The sequence below is a fragment of the Calonectris borealis genome, chromosome W, assembly GCF_964195595.1.
Source record: "Calonectris borealis chromosome W, bCalBor7.hap1.2, whole genome shotgun sequence".
NCBI lineage: Eukaryota > Metazoa > Chordata > Aves > Procellariiformes > Procellariidae > Calonectris > Calonectris borealis.
The window spans coordinates 52636990-52655194 of record NC_134351.1 but is presented as its reverse complement, the minus strand read 5'-3'; the positions used below and the strand labels follow the sequence as shown (position 1 = coordinate 52655194).

At 48.3% G+C, this 18205-nt stretch overlaps 1 protein-coding gene across 1 annotated transcript in view; it reads right to left on the bottom strand.

The window, feature by feature from the left end:
* The window catches only part of LOC142074990 (lens epithelium-derived growth factor-like), a 66149-nt gene extending 48891 nt beyond the window's left edge, over positions 1–17258 (bottom strand). Inside the window, exons 1-2 of the mRNA XM_075135986.1 lie at positions 17142–17258; positions 15646–15717 (exon numbers count right to left, since the gene is read on the bottom strand). Of these exons, the coding sequence (XP_074992087.1) occupies positions 15646–15717; positions 17142–17258 (189 nt within the window). The remainder of the gene's footprint in view (positions 1–15645; positions 15718–17141) is intronic.
* Positions 17259–18205: the final 947 nt, after the last annotated feature.

Sequence of the window (18205 nt, the reverse complement as noted above, 5' to 3'; positions counted from 1 at the left end):
CTTGGGTCAGGGCAATCCCTAATATCAATACAGACTGGGGGATGAATGGATTGAGAGCAGCCCTGCCAAGAAGGACTTGGGGATACTGGTGGATGAAAAATTGGACATCAGCTGGCAATGCGCACTTGCAGCCCAGAAAGCCAATCGCATCCTGGCCTGCATAAAAGGAAGCACGGTCAGCAGGTTGAGGGAGGTGATTCTGCCCCTCTACTCCGCTCTTGTGAGACCCCACCTGGAGTACTGCATCCAGCTCTGGGGTCCCCAGCACAAGAAAGACATGGACCTGTAGGAGCGGGTCCAGAGGAGGGCCACAAAAATGATCAGAGGGCTGGAACACCTCTCCTATGAGGAAAGGTTGTGAGAGTTGGGGTTGTTCAGCCTGGAGAAGAGAAAGCTCCAGGGACACCTTATTGCGGCCTTTCAGTACTTAAAGGGGGCTTCTAAGAAAGATGGGGACAGACTTTTTACCAGGATCTGTAGTAACAGGACAAGGGGCAATGGTTTTAAACTAAAAGAGGGTAGATTTAGATTGGACATAAGGAAGAAATGCTTTATGATGAGGGTGGTGAGATACTGGAACAAGCTGCCCAGATGTTGCGAATGAGTGGTTTAGAGGCTGCTCAAAGAATCACTGTTGAAGGTATTAGCAGAAAGTGGTTTTAATAGAAATAAGATAGTGAGAAATAAAAACAAAACTAAAAACAACCTCCCCCCCCTTTCTTCCCAGGCTCATCTTCACTGTGGAGGATGGGCGGCAGGTGTTTTTAGTTTTTGTCTTTGTTTCTCACTATCCTACTCTGTTATTAATTGTCAATAAATTAAATTAATCTTCCCCGAGTAGAGTCTGTTTTGCCTGTGATGGTGTAACGGTCACGGTCTCGATCTATGTTGGTTACCCGACCCGCGGGTGTGTAAATATCGTGACTGTGGGGTTCTCAAGATTCTGCAATGCACAAGGACATGGAGGTCTGGGTTTCTGAGAATTTCTTTATTACAAATTACTACAAAACTACTATTAGTAAAACCAAATATATATACACACACACACACTACAAGTCACTACAAAATTATCACTAGGAAAGCAAGTGTGTATATATATTACAAGAGCAAAGCAACTATATGTATATTACAAGTTATTACAGAATTCCAACTAGTGAAGCAAGTATATACTTGTGAATCTTTACCTGTGTGCGTGCCTATAAATATATTATCTGAGGTGTTACTGGTATGACACTCACAAACCGCTCCCAGGAGTGGGGCTAACGGACGAAGGGAAAAAAAAAGTCTCACTTCAAAGATGATCCCCGACACGGAGTACGGAGTCAGCCAGGTGTCCACAGCAAGGGTCCGGTCTGTATGGGACATCTCCTGCACGGAGGCTCTTTCAGAGAAGCTCATTTTGGGTAGGTAGCGAGTTACTTTTTATACCTTTTTGGTGAAGATACATAAGTGGGTGTAGGACATCAGTTCCTGGAATACTTGTTAGTGACTCCTGTTTTCCTTATAGGTCAGTTCATTATCACAGTTTCTTTGTCCTGCACCCATCAGGGTTTCTTTGTCCTGCCGACTACTCCCCATCAAGGAGGTTTCAGCTTATCAGGGATGTCCTGGGACTCCCAGCTAAGGAGATATCCTTCTTTGTCAGTATGTTTACCAGGTGGCCTTTGTGGCAGTTACATCAGATGGTAATTAGTGAGTGATGTCCCTGTCCTTATCTCGACCCATGAGCTTTTTCATCATATTTTCTCCCCCTGTCGTGCTGAAGAGGGGGAGTGAGAGAGCGGCTTGGTGGTCACTTAGTGGCCAGCCAAGATAAATCCACCGTATTATCCCTTTTTACATTGAAAAAGGTCCTTGACCAGATACCCTTAAAGGAGAAGACATTCTCCTTCCACATACACTTACAGCTCAGGACATTGTCCAGTCAGGTTTTTACTATTGGCAAGGATGGAGACTTCTGGGCAGCCTGGTCCAGTGTTTGACCACCCTTAGAGTAAAAAAGAGTTTTCTTAAGTTTAAATGGAAGTTCTTGTATTTCAGTTTGTGTACATTGTCTCTCATCCTTTCACTGGGCACCACTGAGAAGAGTTTGGCTCCATTTTCTTTACTCCCCTCCCTCTACTGGGTATTTATATACATTGATAAGATCCCCCCTGAGCCTTCCATTCTCCAGGCTAAACAATCCCAGCTCTCTCAGCATCTCCTCCTATGTCAAACGCTCCAGTCTCTTGATCATCATAGTGGCCCTTCGCTGGACTCACTCCAGTATTTCCATGTCTCTTGTATTGAGGATGTCAGAACTGGACACAATACTCCAGGTGTGGTCTCTGAATAGAGACTAGAGGGGAACAATCACCTCCCTTGACCTCCTGTCAACACTGTTCCTAATGCAGCTCAGGATACCATTGGCCTCCTTTGCTGCAAGGGCACGTTACTGGCTCACGTTCAGCTTGTTGTCCACCAGGACCCCCATGTCCTTCTCTTGCAAAGCTGCTTTCCAGCCAGTCAGCCCCTAGCCTGCACTGGTGCATCGTGTTATTCCTCCCCAGGGGCAGGACTTGGTATTTCCCTTTGTTGGACTGCATGAGGTTCCTGTCTGCCCATTTCTCCAGACTGTCGAGGTCCCTCTGAATGGCACAACAGCCATCTGGTCTATCAACTGCTCCTCCCAATTCTGTATCATCTGCAAACTTGCTGAGGGTGCACTCTGTCACATCGTCCAGGTCATTAATGAAATTGTTAAACAGTATTGGCCCAAGGATCAACCCCAGGGGACACCACTAGAGGCTGGCCTCCAGCTAGACTTTATGCTTCTGATCACAACCGTCTGGGCCTGGCAGTTCAGCCAGTTTTCAGTCCACCTCACTGTCCACTTATCTAACCTGTACTTTGTTAGCTTGTCTATGAGGATGTTATGGGAGACAGCGTCGAAAGCCTTGCTAAAGTCAAGATAAACAGCATCCGCTGATCTCCCCTCGTCCACCAAGCTGATTGACTCATTGTAGAAGGCTGGCAGGTTGGCCAAGCATAATTTTCCCCTTGTAAATCCACGGTGACTACTCCAAATCACCCTGTGTCCTTTATGTGCCAGGAAATGGTTTCCATTATTATTTTCTCCATCACCTTTCCAGGGATCAAGGTGAGGCTGACCAGCCTGTAGTTCCCTGGATCCTCCTTCTTGCCCTCCTTGAAGACTGGAGTGTCATTTGCTTTCTTCCAGTCCTCAGGAACCTCCCTTGATCACCATGACCGTTCAAAGATAATTGAGAATGGCCTTGATGTAGTAGGTACAGTATCTACTATTCCATACTGCTTGCTTCTGTAATTCTAAACAATGAAGACTTGTTGCTTAGAAGTCAGGTAACTAGCAGGTGTTGTGTTTGCAGGTGTGTAGAATTGTAACTAGTCTAAATTGTGTATCCTGGAAGCATCGTTAGGCTCTAGTGAAGAATAACCGTGGAAACTATAAACAAACGTGGTCCAAGCATGGCTCAGGGACAAACTGCGACCCTATAAGGTAAAGAGGAAATAAGTTCATGAAGAGTTCACTACCCTGACGACCACCAGAGACCACCCGAGACCCTCAAGAAGACCCTAAAGGCTTTAGTGCGCATGTGTTTAAGATGATGTAATATTATAATTAGTTCTCGGAAAGGTAATGAATATGTAAAAGAGAAGTTTAAAATATGTATGAGAAGCATGGATATAAACATAAAGGTGACTAGACCAGGTGTGCTTGATTTGTGGCAAGTCCACCGAGCACCCAGGCCTGAATAAAACAATATCTCTCCTGAGCGTGTGGAATTGGTTACTTGCACGCTGGGCACGAATCCGCTTTTAAGACAACAGCCTCACAATGACATCAGCCAGCTCCCTCAGCACTCATGGGTGCATCCCATCAGGTCCCATGGACTTGTGCATCTCCAATTTGTTTAAATGTTTTCCTAACTGGGTCCTCCTCTATTTAGGAGAATTCTTCCTTGCTGCAGACTTTCCCTCTGGTCTCAGAGGCCTGGGATTCCTGAAGGCAATCCTTACCAGTAAAGATTGAGGTGAAGAAGGCATTCAGTACCTCAGCCTTCCATCAGGTCCCCCACCTGATTCAGCAGCAGGCTCATATTTTCCTTAGTATTTCTTTTAATGCTGATGTATCTGTATGTCGTTGTTTAACGCAGCTAAACACCACACAGCCGCTCACTCACTCCCCTCCCCCAGTGGGATGGGGGAGAGAATTGGAAGAGTAAAATGAGAACACTTATGGGTTGAGATAAGAACAGTTTAATAATTCAAATATAATGTAGTAATAATAATAATAATAATAATAATAATAATAATAATAAATGAAAAGGAAGATAACAAAAAGAGAGAGGAATAAAACTCAAGAAAGACAAGTGATGCAAATGAAAAAAAAAGAAAAACAATTTCTCACCACCAACCGACTGATGCCCAGCCAGTCCCTGAGCAGCAGCCCCCCGGCCAGCTTTCCCCTAGTTTATATACTGAGCATGATGTCATATGGTATGGAATATCCCGTTGGCCAGTTTCGGTCAGTTGTCCTGGCTGTGCCCCCTCCCAGCTTCTTGTGTATCTCCAGCCTTCTCAGTCTGTAGAGCATGAGAAGCTGAGAAGGCCTTGACTCTATGTAAGCACTTCTCAGCCATAATGAAAACATCTCTATATTATCAACACTGTTTCCAGCACAAATCCAAAACATAGCCCCATACTAGCCACTGTGAACAAAATTAACTCTATCCCAGCCAAAACCAGCACACTGTAGAAGCCCTTCTTGTTGCCCTTCACATCCCTTGCCACATTCAACTCTGGGCGGGCTTTGGCTTTCATAACCCCATCCCTGCATGCTCAGACAGTGTCTATATATTCCTTCTGGGTGATCTCCCCCTTTTTCCACCTCTTGTATGCTTCCTTTTCATGTTTGAGTTTAGTCAGGAGCTTCTTGGTCGTCCACGCCAGCCTCCTGCCACCTTTGCTTGATTTCCTGCTCATTGGGATGGACCATTCTTGATCTTGGAGGAGGTGGTCCTTGAATATCAACCAGCTTTCCTCGACCCCTTTGCTCTTCAGGCCTGTAGCCCATGGAATTCTTCCAAGGAGATCCCTGAAAAGGTCTAAGTCTGCTCTCTTCAAGTCTGGGGTAGTCATCCTGCCATTTGCCTTGCTCCCTCCTCTCAGAATCCTCCACTTCACCATCTCAGCCAAGGTTGCCTCTGACCTTCACATCCCCAACTAGTCCTTCCTTGTTTGTAAGAATCAGGTGCAGCAGACTCTCTCCCCTCATCAGCTCTTCAGTCACCTATGTCAGGAAGTTGTCATCAATGCACTCCAGAAAACTCCTGGATTGCTTGTGCCCTGCTTTGTTGCCTTTCCAGCATATATTGAGGTGGTTCAAGTCACCCATGCGGGCCAGGGTCTGTGAACATGAGCTTCTTCCTGCAGTCTGTAGGAGACACCCACCGCGGTGTCACCCATACTGGTCTGCCCTCTAATCCTTACCCATAAGCTCTCAGCTGGCACATCATCCATCCCATGCATTCCAACTGCCCTCTCACATAAAGGACAACTGCCCCTCCTCACCTTCCCAGCCTGTCCTTCCTAAAGAGCCTGTATTCCTCCAAATCAGCACTTCAGCCATGTGAGCTATCCCACCATATCTCTGTGATCTCAATAAGGTGGTATCCTTGCATCTGCACACAGACCTCTCATTCCTCTTGTTCGTTCCCCATACTAGATGCCTTAGTGTTGTACAGGTACTTCAGAGGGGCCACAGTTATGCTGATTTCCCAGAAAAGGTATGAGAGCTTCCCCTATAGTGCTATCCTATCATCTCTTCATCTCTTCATTATTGTGTGCATATACTTGGTGTGAGGCCCCCTTCTGTCCTTTTTTTTTAAAAAAAACAACAAAAAAATCAGTTTCTTGTCTGCATCACCCTGCACTCTGCTTCCCAACCCAGTGAATCACTTCCTCACTTGATAGTTCCTCCCTCATCATTCCTTGTTTTAAGCTCTTCTCACCAGGTTGGCCAGCCTATTGACAAAGATGTTTTTTTGCCCCACTTCATCAGATAAATAACATCTCTTCCAAGCAATCCTTGATCCTCAAGGCAAGTCCCCATGATCATAAAATCCAGAGTCCTGTTGTCAACATCAGCTGCATAAACAGATTTTGACCGATCTAGTCCTCTTCAAACCCTTTCCCTTCGCTGGCAGAATTGAGGAGAACACCACCTGGGTCCCCATGCCCTTGACCATTGCCCCCAGAGCCATATAGTCACACTTGATATGCTCATACTTAAACCATCTTTATACTCAACATTCAGAGTTATACATTCTCATTGACTACTATCCCCTGTCCCTTAACAGATAGATATTATTTTCCCATTCCATGGGCTTCCGCCACTCCTCCAAATGTTCATAAGAACAGGCTATGACTTGGGCCCCATCTGTCAAGATGGGTGCTCAGGACAGGAGAAGCAGCAGAAGCTTGGTTTGGGTCATTGTTGCACTCGCCAGGTTCCTCGTGAAGCTCACTCTTCGTTGGTTCAGGTAGTTCCTGCTACGTTACTTCCTACAACATACAACTCGCATCACAGATTATTTTTCTCCCAAGGTTAAATCTCCTTGAGGCACACACCAGGTCTCCCCATCCTTCCGCACTGCACACCAAGTACACCCAGGTCCTTGAGCAAAGACAATCCCACAAATGGGTTTGCCTTTTCCCGAGGGAGGAGCAACCCACACTGCCTTCCTGTCGTGGTTCAACCTGGCAGGCAGCCAAATATCACACAGCCGCTCACTCACTCCCCCCACCCCCCAGTGGGACGGGGAGAGAATCTGACTGGTAAGAGTGAGAAAAACTCGTGGGTTGAGATAAAGATAGTTTAATAGAACAGAAAAGGGAAAATAATAATAATAATAATAATGATGATGATGATGATGATGATGATGATGATGATAGAATATACAAAAGGAGTGATGCCCAATGCAATTGCTCACCACCCGCGCTGACCGATAACCAAGTAGCAATCGCTACTTCCTGGAACACGCCTACCATTCATATACTGAGCATGACATCACATGGTATGGAATACCCTGTTGGCCAGCTGGGCTAGCTGTCCTGGCTGTGCTCCCTCCAAGCCTAGCTTGGTAGCACAGCAGCTGTCCTTGACAGGGTACTTAGCAACAACTGAAAACATCAGTGTGTTATCAACATTCTCCTCATACTAAATCCAAAATACAGCACTAGGAAGAAATTTAACCCTATCCCAGCCAAAACCAGGACACTTCCCCAGCCACTTTCCTATGAGCACTACGGGGACCTTATCTCCTCCCACAGTATGTAGAGGCTTTTGTTTGGGCAGGACCAGGATGGTTAGCAGATCCTCTGGTGTTAACCAGCCAAGTGGCTTCTGCTAAATTTATAACCCAGTGCTTCCATGCCCCAGTGCCCAATACTCTCAACATAGTCTTTAACAGTCCATTATATCTCTCGGTCTTTCCAGAGGCTTGTGGGTGATAGGGGATGAGATACTGTCACGAATAAGTGGTTTAGAGGCCGCTTAAAGAACCACCACCAAAGATATTAGCAGAAAGTGATTTTAATAGAGATTTATACAGGTGCGACCTAACAATTCGATGGCAAGGTTCACTCCATTACTTATTACATGGATGAAACATTGTCGTGGTTTAACCCCAGCCAGCAAAAATAAACCCCACGCAGCCGCTCGCTCACCCCCCACCTCCAGTAGGATGGGGGAGAGAATCGGGAGGGCACAAGTAGGAAAGCTCCCGGGTTGAGATAAAAACAGTTTAATAATTGAAATAAAACGAAGTAGAACAGTAAGAATAACAATGAGAACAACAACAATAACAGAATATACAAAGCAGGCAATGCACAACGCAACTGCTCACCGAACGCCGACCGCGTGTCACGAACGGGGGCGAGCCCCCCCACACACCTGGTTTTTATACTGAGCATGATGTCACATGGTATAGAATACCCCATTGGCCAGCTGGGTCCACCACCCCAGCTGTGCTCCCCCCTCCCGGTGCAAGCAACAGCCAAAGCATCAATGGGCCATCAACGCTCCTTTCACACTAAACCCAAAACACAGCACACCCCCAAGCTACTGGGAAGAAAGTTAGCTCTGTCCCAGCTGGAACCAGGACAATATCCACCCCTTATTCTATACCATCTACATCATGCCCAGGTCTCACATTTTCCCATACCTTCCAATTAGTCACCACTACTTTTCCTGCCTTTTGATATATACCCACACAGAGATATCATTCCCTTAGTCCATGGGCCATCCCTCTAAAATGTCCATTGAGTTCATTTAGTCCATGACTTCGGGTTCCACCTGTCATAACAGTCTTTCAGGGCAGGGGAGATGGTGTGTGGTGTTGGACTCTTGCATGCGGAGGCCAGTTCTGGGCGCTCGTCCGGTTCTATCATCGTTGCACCTTGCTCAGTTTCATCGGAGTTCATCCTACAATAATCTGGGTGATTCTTACTGCAATACTATTAATATGGCATACAGCAACCATAGAAGTGATGACATACAGTATTATATAGTAACTAACATCATACAATTTAGTTCATTGGCTATTCTCACCCAAAATCAAATCCCCTTGAGGTACACACCGGACTTCCCCATCCTTTCGCATCACCCACCAAGTGCACCCAGGTCCCTGAGCAAAAGCAATCCCACGGATGTGTTTTCCCTTGCCAGAGGCAGGAGTAACCCAGACTGTCTTCCCCAGCATATTTCTTATGTGCACGACAGGGACTTTATCCCCATCTACAGTACGTAAGGGTTTTGATTGGGCAGGGCCAGCTCGAGTGACAGATCCCCTGGTGTTGGCTTAACCCGGTGGCTTTTGCTAAATGTGTGTCCCAATGCTTGAACGTGCCACCACCCATTGCCCTCAGTGTAGTCTTTAGCAGCCCGTTGTATCGTTCGATTTTCCCAGAGGCTGGTGCGTGGTAGGGGATGTGATAGACCCACTCAGTGCCGTGCTCTTTGGCCCAGGCGTCTATGAGGGTGTTTCGGAAATGAGTCCCGTTGTCTGACTCAATTCTTTCTGGGGTGCCATGTCGCCATAGGACTTGCTTTTCAAGGCCCAGGATGGTGTTCCAGGCGGTGGCATGGGGCATGGGATATGTTTCCAGCCATCCGGTGGTTGCTTCCACCATGGTGAGCACATAGCGCTTGCCGTGACAGGTTTGTGGGAGCGTGATATAATCAATCTGCCAGGCCTCCCCATATTTATACTTCAACCATCGTCCTCCATACCAGAGAGGCTTTACTCGCTTGGCTTGCTTGATTGCAGCGCATGTTTCACATTCATGGATAACCTGTGCAATAGCGTCCATGGTCAAGTCCACCCCTCAATCACGAGCCCGTCTATATGTTGCATCTCTTCCTTGGTGACCTGAAGTGTCATGGGCCCTCTGAGCTATAAATAATTCACCCTTATGTTGCCAGTCCAGATCCACCTGAGCCACTTCAATCTTAGCAGCCTGGTCCACCTGCTGGTTGTTTTGGTGTTCTTCAGTGGCCCGACTCTTGGGTACGTGAGCATCTACGTGACGTACTTTTACAGTCAGGTTCTCTACCCGGGCAGCAATATCTTGCCACAACGCGGCAGCCCAGATGGGTTTGCCTCTGCGCTGCCAGTTGTTCTGCTTCCACTGCTGCAACCACCCCCACAGGGCATTTGCCACCATCCATGAGTCAGTATAGAGATAAAGGACTGGCCATTTTTCTCGTTCAGCAATGTCCAAGGACAGCTGGATGGCTTTCACCTCTGCAAACTGACTCGATTCACCTTCTCCTTCAGCAGTTTCTGCAACTTGGCGTATAGGACTCCATACAGCAGCTTTCCACCTCCGATGCTTTCCCACAAGGCGACAGGACCCATCCGTGAACAGGGCATATTGCTTCTCATTTTCTGGTAGTTTGTTATATGGTGGGGCATCTCCAGCATGCATCACCTCCTCCTCTGGGGATATTCCAAAATCTTTGCCTTCTGGCCAGTTCGTGATCACTTCCAAGATTCCTGGGCGACTGGGGTTTCCTGTTCGGGCCCGTTGTGTGATCAGTGCGACCCACTTACTCCACGTAGCATCGGTTGCATGATGTGTAGAGGGGACCCTCCCTTTGAACATCCAGCCCAGCACCGGCAGTCGGGGTGCCAGGAGGAGCTGTGCTTCAGTACCAACCACTTCCGAAGCAGCTCGAACCCCTTCATATGCTGCCAATATCTCCTTCTCAGTTGGAGTGTAGCGGGCCTCGGATCCTCTGTATCCCCGACTCCAGAACCCTAAGGGTTGACCTCGAGTGTCCCCTGGTGCTTTCTGCCAGAGGCTCCAGGTAGGGCCATTCTCCCCGGCTGCAGTGTAGAGCACATTCTTTACATCTTATCCTGCCCGGACTGGCCCAAGGGCTACTGCCTGAACTATCTCCTGTTTAATTTGTTCAAAGGCTTGTTGTTGCTCAGGGCCCCATTTGAAGTCGTTCTTCTTCCGGGTCACTTGATAGAGAGGGCTTACGATCAGACTGTAATTTGGAATATGCATTCTCCAAAAACCCACAACGCCTAAGAAGGCTTGTGTTTCCTTTTTGCTAGTTGGTGGGGTCATGGCTGTTATTTTGTTGATCACATCTGTTGGGATCTGACAACGTCCATCTTGCCGTTTTATTCCTAAAACCTGGATCTCCTGTGCAGGTCCCTTGACCTTACTTTGTTTTATTGCAAAGCCGGCCTTCAGAAGGATTTGGACTATTCTCTCCCCTTTCTCAAAACCTTCTTCTGCTGTGTTGCCCCATGCGATGATGTCATCAATGTATTGCAGGTGTTCTGGAGCCTCACCCTGTTCCAGTGCGGTGTGGATCAGTCCATGGCAAATGGTAGGGCTGTGTTTCCACCCCTGGGGCAGTCGGTTCCAGGTGTACTGGACGTCCCTCCAAGTGAAAGCAAACTGTGGCCTGCACTCTGCCACCCAAGGGATTGAGAAGAACGCATTAGCGATGTCACTTGTGGCGTACCACTTGGCTGCCTTTGACTCCAGTTCGTATTGGAGTTCTAGCATGTCCGGCACGGCAGCACTCAGTGGCGGCGTGACTTCGTTCAGGCCACGATAGTCTACTGTTAGTCTCCATTCTCCATTGGACTTTCGCACTGGCCATATGGGACTGTTGACTTGTGAGTGAGTCTTGCTGATCACTCCTTGGCTCTCCAGTCAACGAATCACCTCAAGGATGGGGATCAGGGAGTCTCGGTTGGTGCGGTATTGCCGCCGGTGCACTGTTGTGGTAGCGATTGGTACCTGTTGTTCTTGGACCTTCAACAACCCCACAACAGAAGGGTCCTCCGAGAGACCGGGCAAGGTGGACAGTTGTTTAATTTCCTCCGTCTCCAGGGCAGCTATACTAAAAGCCCACCGGTACCCTTTTGGGTCCTTGAAATACCCTCTCCTGAGGTAGTCTATGCCAAGGATGCACGGAGCCTCTGGGCCAGTCACAATGGGGTGCTTCTGCCACTCATTCCCGGTCAGGCTCACTTCGGCCTCCAATACAGTTAACTCTTGGGATCCCCCTGTCACTCCAGAAATACAAATGGGTTCTGCCCCTTTATAGCCTGATGGCATCAGGGTACACTGTGCACTGGTGTCTACGAGAGCCTTATACTCCTGTGGGTCTGATGTGCCAGGCCATCGAATCCACACAGTCCAGTAAACCCGGTTGTCCCTTTCCTCCACCTGGCCGGAGGCAGGGCCCCTCTAGACCTGGTCATCATATTTGCTATCCACTTCTTGTAAGTATGAATCAGAAGTCCCTTTATTAAGGTCGGAAGCGGAATCAGCCCTTCTACTCTGTCTGGGGAACTGCTCACTGGAGACTGGAGCAGCAGTTTTCCTGGAAGAACCCCCTTTTGTGGTTGTTTTCCCTTGCAACTCATGTACCCGTGCCTGTAGGGCTGAGGTAGGTTTTCCATCCCACTTCCTCATGTCCTCTCCGTGGTCACGCAGGTAAAACCACAGGGTGCCCCGTGGTGTGTACCCACGATGTCTCCTCTCTTGAGCAGAGGGACGCTTGCTCCTAATGGCTGAGACACTGGCCCGTGCAGGTGGGGAGCAGGACATATCCTCTTTGAGTTGCTGGACCTCCTGAGACAGTTACTCCACAGCAGAGACACAGGCCCGTAGGGAGGAAGAGAGTCTTTCTTCGTATTGCTGGAGTTGGCCAGACAATTCATCCACCGTTTGTTCCTCTCCATCTCTCCAGGTCATTACTGCCAATGAGTTTGCATGTGACGCTGGTGCGCTCCGTACAAACTTCCGCCACATGGGTCGGGTGCATTTGACTTCATCTGGGTCTTTGGAAAACTGCTCGTTGTTCAGGTCATCATAAATCACTTCCAGCACATATAATTCCCTCAGGTTCTGGATACCTCTCTCCATGGTGGTCCACTTGCCTGGGTGACATATAACATCTTCCTTGAAGGGATACCTTTCCTTTACGCCTGACAGGAGTTGCCTCCAGAGGCTGAGGACTTGTGCCCCTTGTCCTATCGCTTTGTCAATGCCCCCTTCCCTAGAAAGGGATCCCAGCTGCTTGGCTTCCCTACCCTCTAATTCCAGGCTACTGGCCCCATTATCCCAGCATCGGAGCAGCCAGGTGACAATGTGCTCGCCTGGACGACGGCTGAAGTCTTTCTGCATATCTCGCAGCTCACCCAGGGATAGGGATCGGGTGGTTACCATCTCATTTACGGGTTCTGCCTCTTCCTCCTCCTGTTCTGTGATGGCCCTGGTTCATCTTCATCCCTTACTAGACGGGCTGATTTTCTTGTGCATTTTCTTTTTTGTATAGGGGCGACTGATACTGGCATGGGTTGGTTCTCTCTCGCAGGGGGCGGAGTAGCTGCCGTGCCTGCCGTGGGGGGTGGGGTAGCCACAGGGCCTGTTGCTTTGTCATCAGCTGCAGAGATGTTTCCTTCCCCTTGGGGGTTCTGAGTGGTGTTAAACAGGGCTCGGTAGGCATGGGCCAGGCCCCAGCACATTGCAGTGATTTGCGTCTCCCTAGAATGGCCAGGGTGACAGCATACTTCTTCCAAATATTCTACTAATTTTTCAGGGTTCTGCACTTGTTCAGGGGTGAAGTTCCAGAACACTGGGGGTGCCCATCGTCCTAGGCATTTGCCCATGCTATCCCACTTGCCCTGCCACTCATAACTATCCAGCCTTGGGGCAGATCTCTGGATGACATTCTTAAATTGCTTACTAACCTTGGATAAAACCGCAACAATATTCCCAAGGAGTACCAATAGATGTATCTTAACTACCCAGGGATGTTCAAGGTACTGGCAAGTTATTTTAACAAAGGAGATGACATCATAGAGGAAGGTAGCGAGGGTGCCATTCTCTATTTCCTCCATAAAAAATCTCTCAGAGGAAGAGGTATAATTGCTAATGGTTTCCATGAGGTGGTACCCGAAATACAGAAACGGCTTCATTACGAATCCCAAATACCAAATAACCCCCAATGCCAGCGTTTTAGTAACAAATCTCCCAGGTAAAACATCGTTAATCACTGCAGAGCACAGCAGACTACAAAACCCAACTCCAATCTTTAACAGGTACAGTAAAAACAAGAGCATGGTGCAGAACAAATTAATATGTTACCAGATATAAATTCCTTAATATGTTCTAATTAATCTGTTGTTATCTCAACCCTTCGCTGCCCCACGTTGGGCGCCAAAAAGGAATGTCGTGGTTTAACCCCAGCCAGCAAAAATAAACCCCATGCAGCCGCTCGATCACCCCCCTTCCTCCGGTGGGATGGGGGAGAGAATCGGGAGGGCACAAGTAGGAAAGCTCCTGGGTTGAGATAAAAACAGTTTAATAATGGAAATAAAACGAAGTAGAACAGTAATAATAACAATGAGAACAACAACAATAACAGAATATACAAAGCAGGCAATGCACAACGCAACTGCTCACAGACCACCAACCGCGTGTCACGAACGGGGGCGAGCCCCTCCCCCCACACCTGGTTTTTATACTGAGCATGATGTCACATGGTATAGAATACCCCATTGGCCAGCTGGGTCCACCACCCCGGCTGTGCTCCCCCCTCCCGGTGCAAGCACCACCCAGCAACAGCCAAAGCATCAATGGGCCATCAACGCTCCTTTCACACCGAACCCAAAACACAGCACACCCCCCAAGCTACTGGGAAGAAAGTTAACTCTGTCCCAGCCGGAACCAGGACAAACATATAAAGGAAAATCATCTAAGGGTTTATATTTCAGGGACTATATGTGTATGGCAGCAGTCTAGGTTTCATTCACAATTTAGCAACACTTAATTATCAACTAATCATTTACAAACTTTAGTAACACTTAATCATTAACTAATTCAATATTTGCAAAGTGAGTTAGTAAGTCTACTACAATCACAACTTAATTACAGATTATGCTTGCTATCAGTTCACACACACAGAGAAACATATATATATAAAAAAAAATACAGAAGGTACCTGTTAAAAATCCCCCTCGATTTCAGTGAAGAAATATTCACGTCGAATATCTAGGCATTCCCTCTCAACGGGTGAAAGGGTTGAGCTTCGAAGGGGACTCAGCCCAGGACCCAACGGTCCTCTGAATATCGCAGGCCCGAAAGATCGCAAGCTCTGAGAGGCGTCCCACTCAGAGGGAGATGCTGGGTGCAGCCCGCTGCGGTCCAGGAGAGCTCAAAGGGCCTCACTTAGGACCACCGTTTATAGGTTCGCAAGATGGTTGGCTTTAGTCATCCGTAAATTTCCATCCTGGCCACAGTCCCAGCTGGTAATTACTAAAGAATTCTCAAGGTTTCAGTGTTGTTCTGCTGGACACCCGGGCCAGACAGTAGGAGTATGTTCCCAGCCTCAGCTATGCAGAGTTTCTGATACAGTCAAGGAGTGCTCAACTGCCAGACTCAATACACCAAGGCCGAGGTTTCATGGAAATTTCTGAGATCAACAAGCGGCCCAGATCACAAGCGGCCCAGGGAAGAAAAGGGGAGTGTGTGAATGCACCACCACAGATACACCCAGTCAATGCTGTGCTTCTTGGCCCAGGAGTTTATGAGGTTATTTCGGAAATGAGTCCCATTATCTGATTCAATTCTTTCTGGGGTGCCATGTCACCACAAAATTTGCCCATCTGTATGTTGCATCTCCCTAGATGTCCTGATGTTTCGTGGGCCCATCGAGCTACAAATAGCTCACCCTTATGCTCCCAGTCCAGGTCCACCTGAGACACTTCAATTTTGACAGCCTTGTCTACCTGTTCATTGTTTCAATGTTCTTCAGTGGCGTGGCTTTTGGGCATGTGAGCATCTACATGGCGTACCTTTAGAGCGATGTTTTCTACCTGGGCAGCAATGTCTTGCCACAATTCAGCAGCCCAGATGGGTTTACCCCTGTGCTGCCAATTGGTCTGCTTCCACTAATGTAGCCACCCGCATAGGGCATTTGCCACCATCCATGAGTCAATACAGAAAGTACTGGATACTTTTCTCATTCAGCAATCTCCAGGGCTAGTTGGTTGGGTTTCACTTCTGCAAACTGACTTGACTCACCTTCTCCTTCCATGGCTTCAATGACTTGTCCTGTGGGACTCCACACAGCAGCATTCCACTAACGATGGTTTCCTACAACACGACAGGATCCATCAGTAAACAGAGCATATTGCCTTTCATCTTCTGATAACTCATTATATGGTGGTGCCTCTTGGGCATGAGTCACCTCCTCAATCAATGCTCCAAAATCTCTGCCTTCTGGCCAGTCCATGATCTCTTCCAGGATTCCTGGGTGGTTGGGTTTCCCCAGTCGAGCTCGTTGCGCGATCAACGCTACCCACTTACTCCATGTAGCGCTGGTTGCATGATGTGTAGAGGGGATGTTTCCTTTGAACATCCAGTGTAGCACAGGCACCTCGTGGTGCCAAGAGGAGATATGCATCTGTACAAACAACTTCTGAAGCGGCTCAAACCCCCTCATATGCTGCTAGTATCTCTTTTTTGGTCGGGGTGTAACGGGCTTCTGATCCTTGATACCTCCGGCTCCAAAACCCTAGAGGTCGACCTCAGGTTTCTCCTGATGTTTTCTGCCAGAGGCTCCAGGTGAGGCCATGCTCCCCACCTGCAGTGTGGAGTACATTTTGCACAGCTGGTCCTGTCTGGACAGGTCGAAGAGCTACCGCATGAGCTATCTCCTGTTGGATCTGTTCAAAGGCTTGTTGCTCAGGGCCCCACTCAAAATAGTAGTTCTTTCAGGTCACTCAGTGCAGAGGGCTCACAAGCTGACTATAACCTGGAATATGCATTCTCCAGAATCCCACAAGACCTAGGAAAGCTTGTGCTTCTTTCTTGTTAGCTGGTGGAGACATAGTTGCTATCTTGTTGATCACATCCATAGGGACATGATGACATCCATCCTGCCATTTTATTCCCAAGAACTGGATCTCCTGTGCAGGTCCCTTGACCTTGCTTCTTTTTATGGTGAAACCAGCTTTCAGAAGAATCTGAATCACTCTTTTTCCCTTCTCAAACACTACTTCTGCTTTGTTGCCCCACACGATGATGCCATTGATGTATTGTAGATGTTCAGGGGTATCACCCTATTGCAGTGCAGTTTGGATCAGTCCATGACAAATGGTAGGGCTGTGCTTCCACCCCTGGGGCAGTCGATTCCAGGTGTATTGGACACCCCTCCACGTGAAAGCAAACTGTGGCCTGCATTCTGCTGCCAAAGGGATCGAAAAAAACACATTGGCAATGTCAATTGTAGCATACCACTTGGCTGCCTTTGACTCCAGTTCATATTGGAGCTCTAGCATGTCAGGTACAGCAGCATTCAGTGGTGGTGTGACTTCGTTCAGGCCACGATAGTCTACTGTTAACCTCCACCCTCCGTCAGACTTTTGCACTGGCCATATGGGACTATTAAATGGTGAGTGAGTCTTGCTGATCACTCCTTGGGTCTCCAATTGATGAATCAGCTCATGGATGGGAGCCAGGGAGTCTCGGTTCATGCAATATTGCTGCTGGTGCACTGTCATGGTAGCAATTGGCACCTGCTGTTCTTCAACTCGCAGCAATCCCACAATGAAAGGATCTTCCAAGAAGCCAGGCAGGGTATATATAGCTGTTTGATCTTCTCTGTGTTCACAGTGGCTACACCAAAAGCCCATCGGTACCCCTTTGGGTCCTTAAAGAACCCTCTCCTGAGGTAGTGTATGCCAAGGATACAAGGGGCCTCTGGGCCGGTCACAATGGAGTGCTTTTGCCACTTATCCCCTGTTAAGCTCACCTCAGCCACCAATACAGACAATTCTTGGCATCCCCCTGTCACTCCAGAAATCCAGATGGTTTCTGTGCCCCTATACCCTGATGGCATTAGGGTACACTATGCACCAGTGTCTACCAAAGCCTTGTACTTCTGTGGGTCTGATGTGCCAGGCCGTCGAATCCACACAGTCCAGTATACCCGGTCATCCCTTTCCTCCTCCTGGCTGAAGGCAGGGACCCTCTATTCCTGTTCCTGGTCGGAGTATTCACTGTCTGACCCTTGCAGTGCCAGACCAGAAGTCCCCTCACCAGGATCAAGGGAGGTGATCTCAGTCCTTCCTCTATGTCTGGGAGATTGCTGATTGCCTTCTTGTGTCTCTACAGCAACTAAGCTGACAGCCTTCTTGGGTGGCCCCTTCTTAGCAGCTGTCTTCCCTCTCATTTGTGTACACGGGCTTCCAGCTTAAAGTGGGGTTCACCATCCCACTTCCTCATGTCCTCCCCCTGGTCATGCAGGAAGAACCAGAGTGCGTCACGCGGCATGCGCCTGGGGCTCCCTTTCCCTCTGACCGTGGCAGGAGGGGACTGACTTCATGGGGCGCCCCTGATAGCCAAGGTGCTGGCCTGTGGGGATGAGGAGGGACAGAGATTTTCTTCAAAGTTTTGGAGCCAAGAAGATGCTCTCTCCACAGTTGGTGTATCCATATCCGGGCAATACATTGTTGCCAAGCTGTTAGAATATGACGCTGGGGCATTTTGAATCACCTTCCTCCACGTGGCCCGTGTGCACAGGACGTCATCTGGATCTTTGGAGACTTTGTCATTGTCTAGATCACTGTAGATGACTTCC